The sequence below is a fragment of the Thamnophis elegans genome, chromosome 13 (assembly GCF_009769535.1).
Source record: "Thamnophis elegans isolate rThaEle1 chromosome 13, rThaEle1.pri, whole genome shotgun sequence".
Lineage (NCBI taxonomy): Eukaryota > Metazoa > Chordata > Lepidosauria > Squamata > Colubridae > Thamnophis > Thamnophis elegans.
This window is the reverse complement of record NC_045553.1, coordinates 8,836,897-8,854,243: the sequence shown is the minus strand read 5'-3', so window position 1 is coordinate 8,854,243 and position 17,347 is coordinate 8,836,897. Positions and strand designations below refer to the sequence as shown.

General features: G+C 43.9%; 2 protein-coding genes across 2 annotated transcripts in view; both read right to left on the bottom strand.

Moving 5' to 3' along the window:
* LOC116516802 (ubiquitin-conjugating enzyme E2 L3-like) overlaps positions 1–3,545 on the bottom strand; it is a 9,124-nt gene extending 5,579 nt beyond the window's left edge. Inside the window, exon 1 of the mRNA XM_032229426.1 lies at positions 3,363–3,545. Within this exon, the coding sequence (XP_032085317.1) occupies positions 3,363–3,545 (183 nt within the window). The remainder of the gene's footprint in view (positions 1–3,362) is intronic.
* A 186-nt stretch (positions 3,546–3,731) lies between these two features.
* Positions 3,732–11,131, bottom strand: CCDC116 (coiled-coil domain containing 116). The gene is made up of 4 exons (XM_032229425.1): positions 11,072–11,131; positions 9,137–9,730; positions 7,334–7,858; positions 3,732–4,136 (listed from the first exon to the last, which is right to left on the bottom strand). Exons 1-4 carry the CDS (start codon positions 11,129–11,131, stop codon positions 3,732–3,734), a joined length of 1,584 nt encoding a protein of 527 aa, XP_032085316.1.
* Between the last annotated feature and the right edge of the window lie 6,216 nt (positions 11,132–17,347).

The window sequence follows — 17,347 nt, the reverse complement described above, 5'->3', positions numbered from 1 at the left end:
GTGGTTGGATTAAACCCATCTCTGCAGGTACAACCCATTTGTAGTAGAGCTGCCTATCTGAAAGACAAGCTAAAAGCTTCCCCATCCAAGCAGGGTTTAGACCCATCTTTCCTTGTAGCTACCATCCGTGAGGGACCCTCCTAGTCCAGGAGCTGTCTATCTGAAGTTCCAAACAATATAATCTCTATCCCCAGGGTTTTAGGGCAGGTAGCCCACATCCATGATAGAGCCTCGCCGTTCAGGAACTGCCTATCTGAATGCAAAGCACCATCAACCTATCCCTCCCACCCCCAGATCAGGGGACTTAGGCCCATCTTTCCTTAGCCCCCATTCATAATAGAACCTCTCCATTCAGGAGCTGCCTATCTGAATAGAAGGCATCATCATCACCCGCCACCCCACTTAAATACTTAGGCCCTCTTTCCCAATAGACACCCCCCCATTCAGAACAGAGCCTCCCCATTCAGGAGCTGCCTATCTGAATAGATAGCAAGTATAAGCATTTCACCTATGGCGCTTTGTGTGTGTGTGTGGTGTGCTTAAACCCACCTTGCCAGGTAGTTCCTCTCCGTGATAGGCCTCCCCATTTAGGAGTAGCCTATCTGAATAGAAGGCATCATCACCCCTCCACCCCATTTAAACTCTTAGGCCTGTCTTCCTGATATCCCCCATTCATAATAGAGCATCCCGATTCAGGAGCTGCCTATCTGAATTCAAGGCCCCATTAACCCCCCCCATCCCTCCCCCAAAGCACTTAGGCCCCTCTTTCCCAATAGCTCCCCCCTTCATAATAGAGCCTCCCCATTCAGGAGCTGCCTATCTGAATAGAAGGCATCATCATCACCCGCCACCCCACTTAAATACTTAGGCCCCTCTTTCCCAATAGACACCCCCCCTTCAGAACAGAGCCTCCCCATTCAGGAGCTGCCTATCTGAATAGATAGCAAGTATAAGCAATTTCACCTATGGCGCTTTGTGTGTGTGTGGTGTGCTTAAACCCACCTTGCCAGGTAGTTCCTCTCCGTGATAGAGCCTCCCCATTTAGGAGTAGCCTATCTGAATAGAAGGCATCATCACCCCTCCACCCCATTTAAACTCTTAGGCCTGTCTTTCCTGATATCCCCCATTCATAATAGAGCATCCCGATTCAGGAGCTGCCTATCTGAATTCAAGGCCCCATTAACCCCCCCATCCCTCCCCCAAAGCACTTAGGCCCCTCTTTCCCAATAGCTCCCCCCTTCATAATAGAGCCTCCCATTCAGGAACTGCCTATCTTAATGCAAGGCCCATTAACCCCCCACCCAATGGACTTAGGCTCTCATGATAAAGCTTCCGCATTCAGGAGCTGCCTATCTGACTGCAAGACACCATCAAACCAATCCACCACCACCCCCAGGCTGGGGATCCTGGGAGTTCGTAGCCTCCGCTTCTCCTCACCGGATCCGTATTTGACCTCGTGCGAGTGCAGCCGCACGTTGTGCCGCGTGTTTGAGCAGCTTCAGCACCGAGCCGCAAGTGACAGCGCCCGCCTCGGCCTCCTTCGCCCGGCCCGGCCGGCAAGCCAGCAACAGCAGCGGCAGCAGCAGCAGCAGCAGCGGCGGCACGGAGGAAATGGGCCGGGCCGGGCCGAAGAAGAAGCGCCGCCGCGCGGTCGCCCCATCTCCGCTCCTTCCCAGGCTTCCTCCGGCTGGTCGGAGGCGAAGCAGCGACAGCTCGAACTTCGCCTCAGCAGCCGTTTCCGGTAGCGGCGCTCGGCGGCAGCCAATCCGCGGCTGCCAACACGGAGCACGTGCTTCGGCCCGCCCCCCGGCGACGCGGACGCTGGGACGCTGATAGGCTCGAGGGCGCGCGGCGGGGCGGCCAATCAGCTGCGGCGGCGTGGCGGACGGGAAAGGGGCGGGGCCGGGATGGGAGGCTTGAGGAGAAAAAGAGCGGGAGGGGCCGCAAGGTGGTAGCTGCGCACCGAAGAAGCCGCCGGTTCGAATCCCGCCTTCCGTCCCACGTGACCTTTAAAGGCTCTTATTTAAAATGCTTCCTCTTTGGGGATTAGTGTTCCTGCTATGGTGTTTAGTGACGGAGACGGATCGTTCTTAGGGTGTTGAAAGATTAAACACGGAGCTATGTCTTGGTGTATTAGGTCAACTGACATGTCACTTTAATCTCTGGGTGAAAAAAAGAAAAAAATAAGGAAGGAATGAAGGAAGGGAGAGAAAAGAAGAAGGGAAAAGGAGAAGAGAAGAAAGAGAGAAAGGGAAGAAAGAGAGAAAAAGAAAGAGAAAGAAGAAAAAGGGAAAAACAAAAAGAGGTAAAAAAGAAAGAAGAAAGAAAGGGGAAAAAGGAAGAAAAAAGAAAGAAATAGAAAGAAGGAAGAGAGAAAGAAGGAAGGAGAAAGAAGAAAGGGGAAAAACAAAAAAGAGAGGAGTAAAAAGAATGAAAGAGAAAGAAGAAAGAAGGGGAAAAGAGAGAAAAAAGAAATAATAAGAAAGGAAAGAGAAAAAAGAAAGGGGGAAAACAAAGAGGAATAGAAAGAAAAAGAAAGAAGAGAAAAGGGGTAAAGAGGAAAAAAGAAAAAGAAGAAAGAAGGGAAAAAAGAAGAGGGGAGAAAAAAAGAAAGAGAAAGAAGAAAGAAAGAGAAAGAAAGGGGGAAAAGATAAGAATGAGAGGAGAAGAAAGAAAGAAGGAAGGAAGGAAGGAAGGAAGGAAGGAAGACAACAGACCAAATACATGAATAGAGAACCAGACTGGTGAAATTAGAGTTTTTGCACATTGTGTTTCTCTTCTCTGAGAATCTGATTTTTCCTATTTAGGAGGTGGCACACCCTCTCTCTTTATATGCAGCGACAAAGAGAGCAAACCCCACTCCGTTTAGCACTGATAACGTTACCTAGTTGGGTCACGAAACGTCTGCAAAAAGCCACCAAGAAAACTTCAGAGAGCACTAAGGACACCTCCCTACCCCTGTTCAAATATTCCTTTCTAAGGCGGCTTTCGTTAAATGGCTAAAACAAAGGATGGGATAGATGGGAAGCCAAGGGGGGTGGGATAAAGGCTTTTTAATGTTTAAAAAAAAGAGAAAAGGAGGCAAAACTCAAGACATCTCTGACCAGATTGGAAGAGAGGATCGATTCTGAAGAATAAAACTCAACATTTCATGAATTAAAAAACAACAACAACAACAACTCAATATCGGAAAGTCCCAAAAGGCTGGTTGTCTTGCGGATGAGACACCGGTTAGATTCGGTGGAGGGGAAGACACTGATCTGACGTTCAGAGGACCGTAGTAGACAAACGTATATCCTTTATTAACAGACAGAAGCGGAGTTTCAGATTTTAGGAAGCACCGTCTTGCTCCCTTCTCCAACCACGCTAGACCGCTGAGACACAGATTTCTTCCCGTGAACTTCGGGGCCCTGGCTGTTGGCATCCACCTCGGGTAACAGACTGGCAGTGTTACTTTTCCGTACAGACCACGAAGGCCTTGGCGTGCCCATTGCCGAAGGCGTTTTCTCCAAATCCTGAATTCCCGATTTCTTAGGACTATCCATGATGGTGGAGACCTTGGCGGTGGAAGGAGCCGGCTTCGAGCTTGGGGGTTGGATGCCGTCATTCTCATCGCCCGAGGCGGTTCGGCATCGGATGGGAACTGTGGAGGGACGATCTCAAAAATTTGTGGCTCTTCCTGCTCCGATAAGCCTTTTGGGTGCCATGGTCTCCAGCCCCCTTCACGCGGATCACTTTCCCTTTGGGTTTTGTGAGCAAGCTCTTCTCCGTTTTCTTCTTCTCCCAGCTCTCTTCTGTTTCTTCTCTTCGCCTTTCTTCTTCTTCTCTTGTTTGGGGACTTTAGGCTTGGCAGGCCGCTTCTTGTAGACCTCCTCGTAAACCTTGGTCCAGTCAATCTGAGAAGACAGACGTATCCCACTGCCCTTGATTTTCTTGTAGCCAAACATGATCTCCAGAAGGACCTTGGTGACCGGGACGGAGATAAAACCCAGCTTCTCAGAAAGCAGGGTTTCGTAATTGTACTTGTACAAAATCAGCTTGGCGGCGTTTTCGATCAAGAAATCGATGATGGATTGCTTCGGGACAGGTTTACCCTGAAGGCGCGCCCGTTTGATGTCTTTGGAGTGATGGCATGCCTAGTCTGGAGAAGTAGGAGAAACCAAGAACCAGGTTTTAAAAGAAGTGATTGAGAAGAAGCTCTTGAAATAAAACTGAAAACAAATCAACACACCCGCAGACGAAACAATAATTAGAAAAATACTCGAATGTGCAGAGATGGACAAATGATCATGCAGGTAAATGAAAGAGAAGAATTGGGTTATTATAAAATATGGAATAGCATGTATAAGTGGCTAGAAAACAGGATATAGAAGTCTTTTTTGTTGCTTTTTCTAAGCTAGCATTGAATAAAAATTAACCAAAGTTACTAATTACTATCAAACTTAAAGTATTGACCATAATGTAAATACAATGTGATATGAACAAATTATTATTGTTAAAATAGGAGTGCAACCGTTATTACACTGTGGGAAGTTATCATCCAGCCCTCTCCCAGAAAAATGAAATCTCCTAGGAAATATTGAAAAGGCAGAATATTTCTCTGGATATGAAAAGAAAGTAACGTGTTTTAAAAGACAGAATAGTTGCCTGTAGCTTCCTGCCCATCCCACTGTTAATGGGCCATTAAGAAGGCCAAACTAGTCCATTTTACATAATAAAGACTTCTCCACTGCAGCTCCAGGGGGGATGGGAGTAAAGGCATGATAATATTGGCCCCTTATCCAACTGACCACATGGCATCTGAGAACTCAACCAAATCTGGATTCAAAACACAGCCTAGAGAGTAGCCCCTGCATGGCCCCGTGGGAGTCTGACAACCAATCAGAATACATTTCTTACTCAGGAACAGGAAACAGAGAGGTGGGACTGAACAGGTTATAAAAAGCCTAGCAAGCACCTCCCTCAGCCCTTCTCTTCTTCTCCACCAACATTGAAGCATGTGATCACCTTTTCTGTTCAGGGCTCAAGCCATGTGGTCCTGTCCACCAATCAACCATCTTTCCAAGCAGCCTCCATGTCTCCAGTGTCTTTTCCCCACTTGGAGCTGAACCCAGAAGGACATTTCTTTCATCAACACTATTACAGATGTTAAAGCCGATAGGAAGGCAATGTAGAATAGAGAGCTATAAAAGTTAAATACTGTATGTACAGTTAAATACTGTATTTTTTTAAAAAAAAAGAGAGAAGAATAAATCTTAAAAGAATATGCCAGAATATTAAAAGGCTGCTGGGGTAGTATTTTTAAACCCTTCCTTAGAATATATTTTATAATCCCACACTGACAATTCAAGATGGGGCATGTTACAGATGCTTAATCCAATCTGGTTCAACCCATCTAATCCAATCCATTTGCTATCTAATCCAATCCAGTTGTAGGAGAAAAGAAGGCAGGAGTGGAGGCGGAGTTAAAGAGGCATTAGCCCAGAATCCCTCTGAAGCCACAAACAAGCTGAAGTCCAACCTCTCTTGGATTCCATTGACCCTTAGTTGAAGTGTAGCAATTGAGAAGGTTCTTGTGCACAGACACGAGTAGCAAGGAATTAGTGTAAAAATAAATAAATCAGTATAATAAAGTGCAATAAATCAGTACAAAATCACTTCGGCCTTCAAGTGAGGACCTGATCTTTCATGCCTGACACCAATTGAACCAACCCAGCCCAGCCCAGCCCCTTTGTTATGTAATCCAGAGTTAAGGTAAAGGTCCCCCTTGCACAAATGTGCTTCTATTCTATTCTATTCTATTCCACTCCACTCCACACCACTCCATTCTATTCTTTACTTTGCTCTATTCTATTCCTTATTCCCTTTCCTTCTACCTCATTCTTCTCCTTCACCCTACTCTATCTATTCTTTTCATTCCATTCTTTTTTATTCATTCTATTCTTTTACCCTAATGAAATCATCTATTCTATTCTAGTTCTTATTTTCTATTCTAATTTCTATTTCTATTCTTCTTTTCTATTCATTCTATTCTTTTACCCTAATGAAATCATCTATTCCATTTCTTATTTCTTATTCCTTTTCCTTCTACTTCATTCTTCTCCTTATTCTATTCTATTCTATTCTATTCTCCTTATTCTATTCTACCCTATTCTATTCTTTTCATTCTATTCTTTTCTATTCATCTATTCTTTTACCCTAATGAAATCATCTATTTTATTTATTTTCTATTTCTATTCTTCTTTTTATTCATTCTATTCTTTTACCCTAATGAAATCATCTATTCTATTCTAGTTCTTATTTTCTATTCTAATTTCTATTTCTATTCTTCTTTTCTATTCATTCTATTCTTTTACCCTAATGAAATCATCTATTCCATTTCTTATTTCTTATTCCTTTTCCTTCTACTTCATTCTTCTCCTTATTCTATTCTATTCTATTCTCCTTATTCTATTCTACCCTATTCTATTCTTTTCATTCTATTCTTTTCTATTCATTCTATTCTTTTACCCTAATGAAATCATCTATTTATTTATTTTCTATTTCTATTCTTCTTTTTATTCATTCTATTCTTTTACCCTAATGGAAATCATCTATTCTATTCTATTCTAGTTCTTATTTTCTATTCTAATTTCTATTTCTATTCTTCTTTTCTATTCATTCTATTCTAATAAAATCATCTATTCTATTCTATTTCTTATTCCTTATTCCTTTTCCTTCTACCTCATTCTTCTCCTTCACTCTATTCTATTCTATTCTATTCTTTTCATTCTATCCTTTTCTATTCATTCTATTCTTTTAGCCCAACGAAATCATCTATTCTATTTATTTTCTATTCTATTTTCTATTTCTATTCATCTTTTCCATTCATTCTCTTCTTTTAACATAATGAAATCATCTATTCTATTCCATTCCATTCCATTTCTTATTTCTTATTCTTTTTCCTTCTACCTCATTCTTCTCCTTCACCCTAGTTTATTCTATTCTAGTCTTTTCATTCTATTCTATTCTATTCCATTCCATTCCTTATTTTGTTCCTATTCTATTCAACTTCATTCCATTCCATTCTATTCTATTCTACTCCACCACTCACTCCATTCTATTCCTTACTTTGTTCTGTTCTATTCTGTTCTGTTCTATTCTATTCTATTCTATTCTTTTTCTATTCCTAATTCCTATTCCCCAGCAATTACCGATTTGGTTGTCTCCGTTTCGGCCTGGCTTGGCTCTTGGTTCTTCTTCTTTGATTTCGGGAATGGAGGCGGCATGTGTCTCATCTTGGTTGGGGTTTCCTTTGTTTTGGAGGGCGGAGGCGGGACGGACTTGGGCTTGCGAGCAGCCTCCTCCGGCGTGCCAGGCTTCTGCTTGGATTTGGGGAGAGCAGGCTTCCATCGTCCAAGGGCTCTTTCTTCTTCTTCCCCTTGCACATCCCATCTTCCGATATCTCGTCTTCACTTTCCGAGACGCTGGACTCTTCTTCCTCCTCCGAATCCCAGGACGAAGGGTACTCGTGGTCATCCGACAAGTCAAGAAACGGGATCCCCCCCGTCATGGTGGCCTCCAGGATTTTGAGGACCGCTTGGTTGATGACATCCTGGAGACTGGCCAAGATCTGGGTCTCTTCCAAGAAGGCGTGCAAATGCTTGTGGCAGATGTAATGCATGGGGACTCCATGCCGGACAGGCCGTTTCAAGACGCTGGTGATCTCCTTGTGGAGCGATTCGAACGACAGCGAATCTTGAGGGAAGGAACTCTGGAACCTGGCAAAAAACTCCCTCTGGGGATGCTGGAACGACTTGGCCCAGATGTGCAAGTGTTGCTGTTGGAAGTAGCTTTCTCCCGACTTTTCGGAAAACGACTGTGAGCATGGGAAGGAAGAACGAGAGTGAGAAAACAATCAGCGGAGGACCAAATCCATCCCCAGAGTCCTTTGGGAGCAGGGGAGGAAGGAACAGGAAAGAGAAAGAACCTGTTTCATACACCTGTTCTGACCGAGGCTTCCCGAGAGCCTGAAGCAAACTCCTGGTCCCAACAAAAAAACCCTTTTATTAATTGACTGTGAATTCTGCTCATTCACATCCAGCAAAGTCTTTCAAGGGAGGATTTACAGTCACAGACCTTATCTGGCTTGGAGAGCTGCCAGGCCGAGATCTGCAGAACTTGGCAAGGAGTCTCAGAGAGTCACGAACCAATTAAGTGAACTAATGGTCTCCTGCAAACTCCACTCCCCTTTCGCTCCCCTTTTAAATCCTCTGGGAGGGGCCATTCATCGTCCACCTGTGGCTTTACTCCCAAGTCGACCCTTGTTCCTTAGCTGTTCCCTTTGTCTGGCAACTCTGCGCATGCGCACACTGGGAAGAGGCTCCAGCTGTTCTTCTGCCCCACTGATGTCTGACTCTGGAGGCAGTTGATAACTGGCATACGGCTCTGCTCTCCTCTCTGCCTCTGACACAGAGCCTTCCCCAGATTCCAGGACCGGCTCATGTTCCTCCCCAACCTCCTCACTGTCCGAATCTGCTGTCAGCTCCCTGGATGCTGGCAGACCACAACAGGTAGTCCTTAACTAATGACTGCAATTGTGACCAAAACCTCTCTTGCTAAGCGAGGCAGTGAGCCACACCCCATTCTACCTCTTCATCCCATATTTCTCAACATTGTAAGTAGATCTTGACTTATAATCATTCACTGATTGTTTGACATTACAACAGCACTCAAAAGCAGGAACTCATATCTGTTTCTCACACTTAAGACCATGAATGCTGCAACACTTTATATAAGAAGATGTTGAATAACCATTTGTCTGAAGTGGTATGGGGTTTCCTGCCTAAACGGGGTTGGACTAGAAGACCTCCAAGGTCCCTTCCAACTCTGTTATTCTGTATTTAAGTTCAAAAGAGAAGGACTAGGGTGTGACATGATAGTCGTCCAGTATTTGAGGGGCTGCCACAAAGAAGAGGGGGTCAACTTATTCTTACTTCCAACTCTTTTATTCTATTCTTTTTAGTACCAAGGATTGAAAATTGGAGGCAAACATTCCTTTTCTGGCACAGGATTTCCCCCCCACCTCACCCCAGGCAGATCCGAACCTCGGAACTTGGGGCCCAAAGATCTATCCTTACGAAGGACTTAGAAATACCTCAGCATGGATTCCTCCAGACAGATGCTGAGGAGCTTGCTTTCCAACTTTGGGGAGCCTGGAGACGTATTTATCCAAGAGGCAAATTTTGCCCCCTGTCTTCGATGACGATGGGCTCATAAAGTGCTTCTCCTGGTCATCGTCCGAGCTGGACATGGTGGACATGGTGGTCGTGGTTTGGTATTTGATCTGGGAACACGTCGAACTGTAGGAATAAGACCACGTCTCGCTCTCTACGCTGGAGGACGTTTCCTCCTGCAGGTCGAAGATGAGTTCCCCACTGTCGGATGTCACGTCGCGGAGCTTCTGGACGGCGTCTTCCACGATCTGCTGAAGGCTCTGCAGGACGTCCTCGTCCGCTAAGAAGTCCACGAATTCGGAAAACTCGGTGGCCAGGTCGCTGGTCCTCTCGGTGCTGCTACCGCTGCTGCTTTGGTGGCGCTTCCGTTTCCCTTGGTCTCCCTGGGAGAAACTGTTGAAGGAGGCGGTGGAAGTGGCTGGCGGTTCGGTTCGGTGCTGACAGCGCGACGGAGGCCGGATCATGGTCCTCCAGTCGTAGGGACCTCTTCTTGGGCTGTTGTGGGCACTGGCGTCCTACAAGAACATAAACAAATGCATTTCCACAGTGTGAGATCTGGGTTTTTAAAAAAAATAAAATTATTATGATTATTATCATTTAAATACAAATAATAATAATCTTTATTAAAAAAAAAAACCAGATCAGACTCAGACCAGGAAGTAGAAGAGAAGAAAGTAAAAGAAGAACAAGAACGATCATTTCATGATTCCTTTTTTCCATCTATTTTACCCTAGTGAAATCATTTACTTATTTTTCATTTTTAGTTCCTTTTTCTTCCATTCTTGTTCTTCTTTTACTTTCTTCTCTTCTATTTCCTGGTCTGAGTGCTCCATCTAAATTTCTAGCTTATCCTTGCCATCCAAAGTTTCACACACATTTTTTAACATCTCTAATAGTTCACTATACATCCATGATACCAATTTAACTAAATTAACAGTTTTTTTCATCATAGTTCTGTTTCCATTTCCAACCCAATTTATTCTCTTTCCATTTTTTCATCTTAAACTTATTTTCTTCTTAGTATCTGAACAAATCACCAATAACCCTTTAAGCCTTCAGGAAAGCTGTAAAAACCTGGCTGTTCCGGCAGGCCTGTGGCTGTTGACCTCACTGTTGAGGTCCAGCCCCAATTAGAATGAATGTATGTGGTGTTGCGATTTTAAACCGTTTTCTTTTTTTCCTCTTTTTTTTCTCTTGGTTGTAAGCCACCCGGAGTCCTTCAGGATTGGGCGGCATATAAATTTTATGTGAAGGGAACCCCTTGGTCCTTGTTGTGGCCTGCCAACAGAGCTGGCAGCAGATTCAGACAGTGAGGAGGTTGGGGAGGAACATGGGCCAGTCCTGGAGTCTGGGGAAGGCTCTGATGAGGGCTCTGTGTCGGAGGCAGAGAGGGGGCCAGGGCTGTATGCCAGTGATCAGCTGCCTTCGGAGTAAGACATCAGTGGGGCAGAAGAACAGCTGGAGCCCGTTCCCGTGTGTGCATGCGCAGAGTTGCCAGACGAAGGGAACAACTAAAGAACAGGGGTCAACATGGGAGTAAGGCCATAGGTGGACGGTGAATGGCCCCTCCCAGAGGAAATAAAAGAGGAGCGAAAGGGGAGTGGAGTTTGCAGGAGACCATTAGTTCACTTAATTGGTCCATGATTCTCCGAGGCTCCTTGCCAAGTTTCGCAGATATTGGCCTGGCAACTCTCCAAACAAGATAAGGTCTGTGACTGTAAATCCTCCCTTGAAAGACTTTGCTGGATGTGAATAATGAGCAGAATTCACAGTCACTTAATAAAAGGTTTTTTTTGTCGGAACAAGGAATTAATTGCTTCATAGTTTGTGGAAGCCAAGGTCAGAATAGTCCTCACCTGAGGTCTTCTGAAACTCTCATCGTCCGCTAGATAGCCAGAATATCTGCGACCTTCCATAGTGCTGAAAGGACAGCTCCTTAAAATTCTCCACACCTTCTTCCTGCTTTTCCTGCCTACAGAAAAAGATTTTTTTTTTTTAGTGTAACCTCTTGGACAGCCCTATTTCAGCGCTGTGAAAATTCCTGGGGCCTCTGGATAGGAAAGTTATTTGCTTTGCAATTAAAAACAACAATAGAGGAAGAAATGGTCTTATCAAAAGCTCCGGACATTTTAAGCTGCTGTCGTCACCAGGTTTCCGTGTTTTTGAGTTTTGCACATTTGGAGTGTATGTTCGGATTCTTTGAGGTAGATTATCTCATTTGCTACCACTGGTAGTCAAAAGAATAAATAGATTGTTTGCTCGATTAATTGATAGTGTTATTATTATTATTTTACAAATAAGAATTTCAAAAGTCGGGAGAGTGAGACTCTCGTGAGAAATATCAGTTCCACCATCCGTGAATGGTTTTGCCCTCCAAAGAATTGGGAGCTGATGAAGGAATAAAATCTAAATAGAAACAGAAAAATATATTGTATTCTCTCCTCATCTTTCTTCTTCCTTCCTTCCTTCCCTTCCTTCTTTCCTTCTCACCTCTCCTCATTTTTCCTTCCTTCCTTCTCATTTTTCCTTCCTTCCTTCTCTCCTCATTTCTTCCTTTTTCCTTCCTTTTCTCCTCTCCATATTTTTTTCCTTCCTTCTCATCTTATTTTTCCTTCCTTCCTTCTCTTTTCCTTCCTTCCCTCTCCTTCCTTCCTTCTCTCCTCTCTTTCTTTTTTCCTTCCTTCCTCTCTTCTTATTTCCTTCCTTCCTTCTCTCCTCTCCTCATTTTTTCCTTCCTTCTCTCCTCATTTCTTCCTTTTTCCTTCCTTTTCTTCTCTCCATATTTTTCTTCTTTCCTTCTCATCTTATTTTTCCTTCCTTCCCTCTCTCCTTCCTTCCTTCTCTCCACTCCTCATTTTTTCCTTCCTTCCTCCCCTTCTCTGGGCCCCTTCTCTGCGAGGTGGCGCAGTGGTTAAATGCAGCACTGCAGGCGACTTCAGCTGACTGCAGTTCTGCAGCTCGGCTGTTCAAATCTCACCGGCTCAGGGTTGACTCAGCCTTCCATCCTTCCGAGGTGGGTAAAATGAGGACCCGGATTGTTGGGGGCAATATGCTGACTCTGTAAACCGCTTAGAGAGGGCTGAAAGCCCTATGAAGCGGTATATAAGTCTAACTGTTATTGCTATTGCTATTGCTATTCTTCTTTCCACCCTCCGTTCCTCTGATTATCTCCAAAACAAAAGGCCAAAAGATGAAAAGAATGCCAGAAAACTACTGAAGTAGAAAATGAACCAAAAAAATGGAAAAGGTTACGCCACGCCAAACATCAACAGCTGAACCTGGATAAACCACAACTAAGTTTGGCTGACTAAACCACAACTTGTAGTGTTCACACAACCATGCTAAAGCAGAAACCACAGTCTAATAAAGCCCAATCAACTGCTTGGTATAAACCTGCAATGAAAATGGTTTCCTTTTTCTTTCCACTTCAACAAATCAGGCCACATCCGGAGCTGATAGACAAACAATTCACTAAGCATCAAGCTAGTTTAATGTCTGACTACATCTCCATAGTCATGTGGCCAGCATGACTCAATGCCAAAGGCACACAGAACGCTGTTACCGTCCCACCAAAGGTGGTTCCTATTTTTCTACTTGCTTTCGAACTACCAAGTTGGCAGAAGCTGGGACAAGTAACGGGAGCTCACTCCGTTACGTGGCGCTAGGGATTCGAACCACCGACCTGCCGACTTTTCTGATCGACAAGCTCAGCATCATAGCCACTGAGCCACTGGGTCCCTGACACGCCATACATTAAATCAATTAATCCCCCTTTTGAAAATCCCGTATATTCTTACAATGGCTTTAATGACAATTAATTTGAGAACTAAAGAACAGGAGGGTTTTCTAATCTCTGGACAACTTAGCCAGGTCTCCGTCTTGTTGAAGAATGGTTCAAAAGATCACCAAGGTGGGAATTCAATCCAGACCTCCAGTTCCAGAGATGAGACTGAGAGTTACTTACGGCTTGAAAGAAGAAAAGAAGAAGAAGAAGAAGAAGGGGGAAAAAGAACCTGCTTCTCCTTTATTACATCAGCAGTTCTACTGTCACAATTCCATCCATTTGCATAAAAGATGTTGTTGACACTGAAACTTGTACACAAGACATCGCAATCCAGAATCCTGGCTTGTGAGTTTTCATTCCAAAGCTCCAACTTTCCTTGTTCTGACCTCGGCTTCCCAAAAGAATGAAGCCGGCTCTTGGTCCCAATAAAACCCCTTTTAATTAGGTTCCCGGGAATTCCTCTGCAGCAAAGTCCTGGCCAACAGTCTTTCAAGAGATTTCACAACTCCAGACCTTTATCAGGCTTGGAGAGCTGCCAGGCCGATATCTTCCAAACTCCACGCTGTAGCAGCAATTCCTTGGCAAGGAGTCAAGAACAGATCTTCACCCTAATGAACTGAACTGTCTCCTGCAAACTCCACTCCCCTTTCGCTCTTTTATTTCCTCTGGGAGGGGCCATTCACTGTCCACCTGTGGCTTTACTCCCGAGTTGACCCTTGTTCCTTAGCTGCTCCCTTCGTCTGGCAGCTCTGCGCATGCATACACTGGGAACAGGCTCCAGCTGTTCTTCTGCCTCACTGATGTCTGACTCTGAAGGCAGCTGATAACTGTCAGACGGCCCTGGCCCCCTCTCTGCCTCCAATGCAGAGCCCTCATCAGAGCCTTCCCCAGACTCCAGGACTGGCCCATCTTCCTCCCCAGCCTCCTCACTGTCCGAATCTGTTGTCAGATCCGCTGGCTGCTGGTGGACCACAACATTCCTCTTCAATCTCTCAACGACTGAATGGACTTTAATTCTTTAACGGAGAGTGGCATCCGGGGGCAACAAAGCTGGTATCACAAAATACCAATGGCAAATTGTTCGGGGAATTGTTTAAAATGTGGTTTTTTTAAAAAAGATTGTTTTGAGCTTTGATTGCAGCGTTAACCCAAGGTATTATTTCCAAGGCAGATTGTCATGCAGTCATGTGATTGGTATAATGTGATTTTAAAAGTACAGACTTTCTGTTATTGTAAAAGCTTAACATATCATAACGGCAGCCTGAATTACGTAATTACAGAAAAGGTGGAAGAATAATTTTGGCTCCATCATGATAAGCAAAGTCCTAGAGTGTGCAGAGATCTCACAAAAGAGATCAAAGATAAAGGTCAAACAGATTATTATAAGGTATGGAATGAATGGTATAAATCAGGCAAACTTAAACACTCAAAGAGCCATTGGGACCCCTTTCCCACAGAAAAGAAAACACCGGGAGCCACAAAGGTCCTAACCGGAAGCCCCCTGTTCAATTCTGGAGCTGACCGGAAGTTCAGTTTCCCCACCATAGAGTCTCCTCCTAGAGTGGCATACTTTTTCCTCTATCTGTCATAACCGGAAGCCCTATCAATGGTGGAGACAACTGGAAAACCCTCCCCTTGCCATAGAGTCTTCTCCTGGTGCGCTGTGCTTCTCCCCCCCACCACCAGAAGCTCCTCTCAAAATTGTGGCGCCGACCGGTGATGGAGCCGCAGCAGAGGGAGGAAAGAGCCACATGCAACTCCAGAGCCGCAGTTTGCCCGCCCCTGGTACAAATGGTTAGAAGACAGGTGTAAAGCTTAAGGAAAGATTAAACGAAGAAGATATAGGAGTTAGAAATCAGTAATAAATATGTAGGAATGGAAACGACATATACAATGAATGACTGTAACTCAAGAAATGAATATATTTGTATGTATAAAAACACTGGAATTGCATGTGTAGATAATGTCATATTAGAGTAGTGGCCGGGGGGAGGGGGGATGCACATATAATGGATATATACCGATATGGAAATGTTGTATAGAAGGAAACTGTTAAAGTTGTTTCTTTTTTGTTTAAAAAAAAACCTGTGTAATAAAAATTATTTAAAAAAAAGAAACGCTAAAAAGTTCTATAAATATAAGTCTCCCTTGATTTACGAGAGTTCATTTAGTCACTGTTTGGAGTTACGACGGCACTGGGGGAAAATGACTTATGACCATTTTTCACACTTATGACAGTCGCCGCTTTCCATGATCACAAGATCGGAATTCAGATGCTTGGCAACTACCAGTGGTTCATATTTATGACGGTTGCTGTGTCAGGGGTCCTTTTTGTGACCATCTGAGAAGGCAAGTCAATGGGGCAGCAAGATTCATTTAACCACTGTGTGATTGTGTTGTGTATTTTAAACTATTTTTTTTTAACTTATTTTGCTTTTCTTTTTTTCTTCTTTCATTGTAAGCCGCCCAGAATCCTCCGGGATTGGGTGGCCTATAAATTTAATAAATGAAATGATTAACTTTTAACAACTGTGGTGAGAAAAGTAATTTAAAAAAAGGAGCAAAACTTGCTTAGCAAGAGAAATTCTGGGCTCAGTTTGTGGTCGTAAGTCAAGGAACAATACCTGTGTTGTAAGCTGGCCACACTCTCTTAGGTGAGATGGGCTGTATAGAAATGCGATCAATCGATCAACTGATCGATAGATCAATCAAGGGGTCCTTGGTGCTATGTGAGCTTTCTTGACTAGCACTGATGATGTTACCTAGTTGGGTCTTGAAACGTCTGCAAGAAAACAGGCAAGTTCAGAGAGCACCGAGGATCCCACAATCCTCCTCCGCCTTCTCCACCCAGCTCCCTTGTAGCACTGATGACATTACCTCGTTGGGTCGTGAAACATCTGCAAGAAAACAACTAAGCTCAGAGAGCACCAATTTCAACCACCTCATTTCAACCCTGAGCTACAAATATTCTCTATTGGAATCAATCAATCAATCAACCCTGAGCTACAAATATTCTCTAGTGGAATCAATCAATCAATCAATCAACCCTGAGCTACAAATATTCTCTATTGGAATCAATCAATCAATGAACCCTGAGCTACAAATATTCTCTAGTGGAATCAATCAATCAATCAATCAATCAACCCTGAGCTACAAATATTCTCTCTTGGAATCAATCAATCAATCAACCCTGAGCTACAAATATTCTCTCTTGGAATCAATCAATCAATCAACCCTGAGCTACAAATATTCTCTAGTGGAATCAATCAATCAATCAATCAATCAATCAATCAGGGGTCCTGTGAACTTTCTTGACTAGCACTGATGATGTTACCTAGTTGGGTCTTGAAATGTCTGCAAGAAAACAGGCAAGTTCAGAGAGCACCGAGGATCCCACAATCCTCCTCCGCCTTCTCCACCCAGCTCCCTTGTAGCACTGATGACATTACCTCGTTGGGTCGTGAAACATCTGCAAGAAAACAACTAAGCTCAGAGAGCACCAATTTCAACCACCTCATTTCAACCCTGAGCTACAAATATTCTCTATTGGAATCAATCAATCAATCAACCCTGAGCTACAAATATTCTCTAGTGGAATCAATCAATCAATCAATCAACCCTGAGCTACAAATATTCTCTCTTGGAATCAATCAATCAATGAACCCTGAGCTACAAATATTCTCTATTGGAATCAATCAATCAATGAACCCTGAGCTACAAATATTCTCTAGTGGAATCAATCAATCAATCAATCAATCAACCCTGAGCTACAAATATTCTCTCTTGGAATCAATCAATCAATCAACCCTGAGCTACAAATATTCTCTAGTGGAATCAATCAATCAATCAATCAATCAGGGGTCCTGTGAACTTTCTTGACTAGCACTGATGATGTTACCTAGTTGGGTCATGAAATGTCTGCAAGAAAACAACCAAGCAGAGAGCACCAAGGATGTTACAATCCTCCTCCTCCTCCTCCTCCTCCTCCTCCTCCTCCTCCTCCTCCTCCTCCTCCTCCTCCCTGCAAATCTCACTCCCTTCTAGCCCTGATGATGTTACCTAGTTGGGCCATGAAACCGTCTGCAAGAAACCAGCCAAGTGCAGAGAGCACCAAGGACCCCTCATTTCAACCCTGAACTACAAATATTCCCCTCTGTTTGAATTGTTGCAGAAAATGACAGGCTTTATAGACTTCTCGGGATACAGGAAAAGTTTATTTGGCAGCTAAGTTCAGAAAGTTAGCGAAATGGCTAACATTGCAAATTCTGAACAACCTTCATTATCGAAGCACACATTCTTATACATTCTCAAAGGCAGCGTAACACGGAAACACTCATTTCCTATTGGT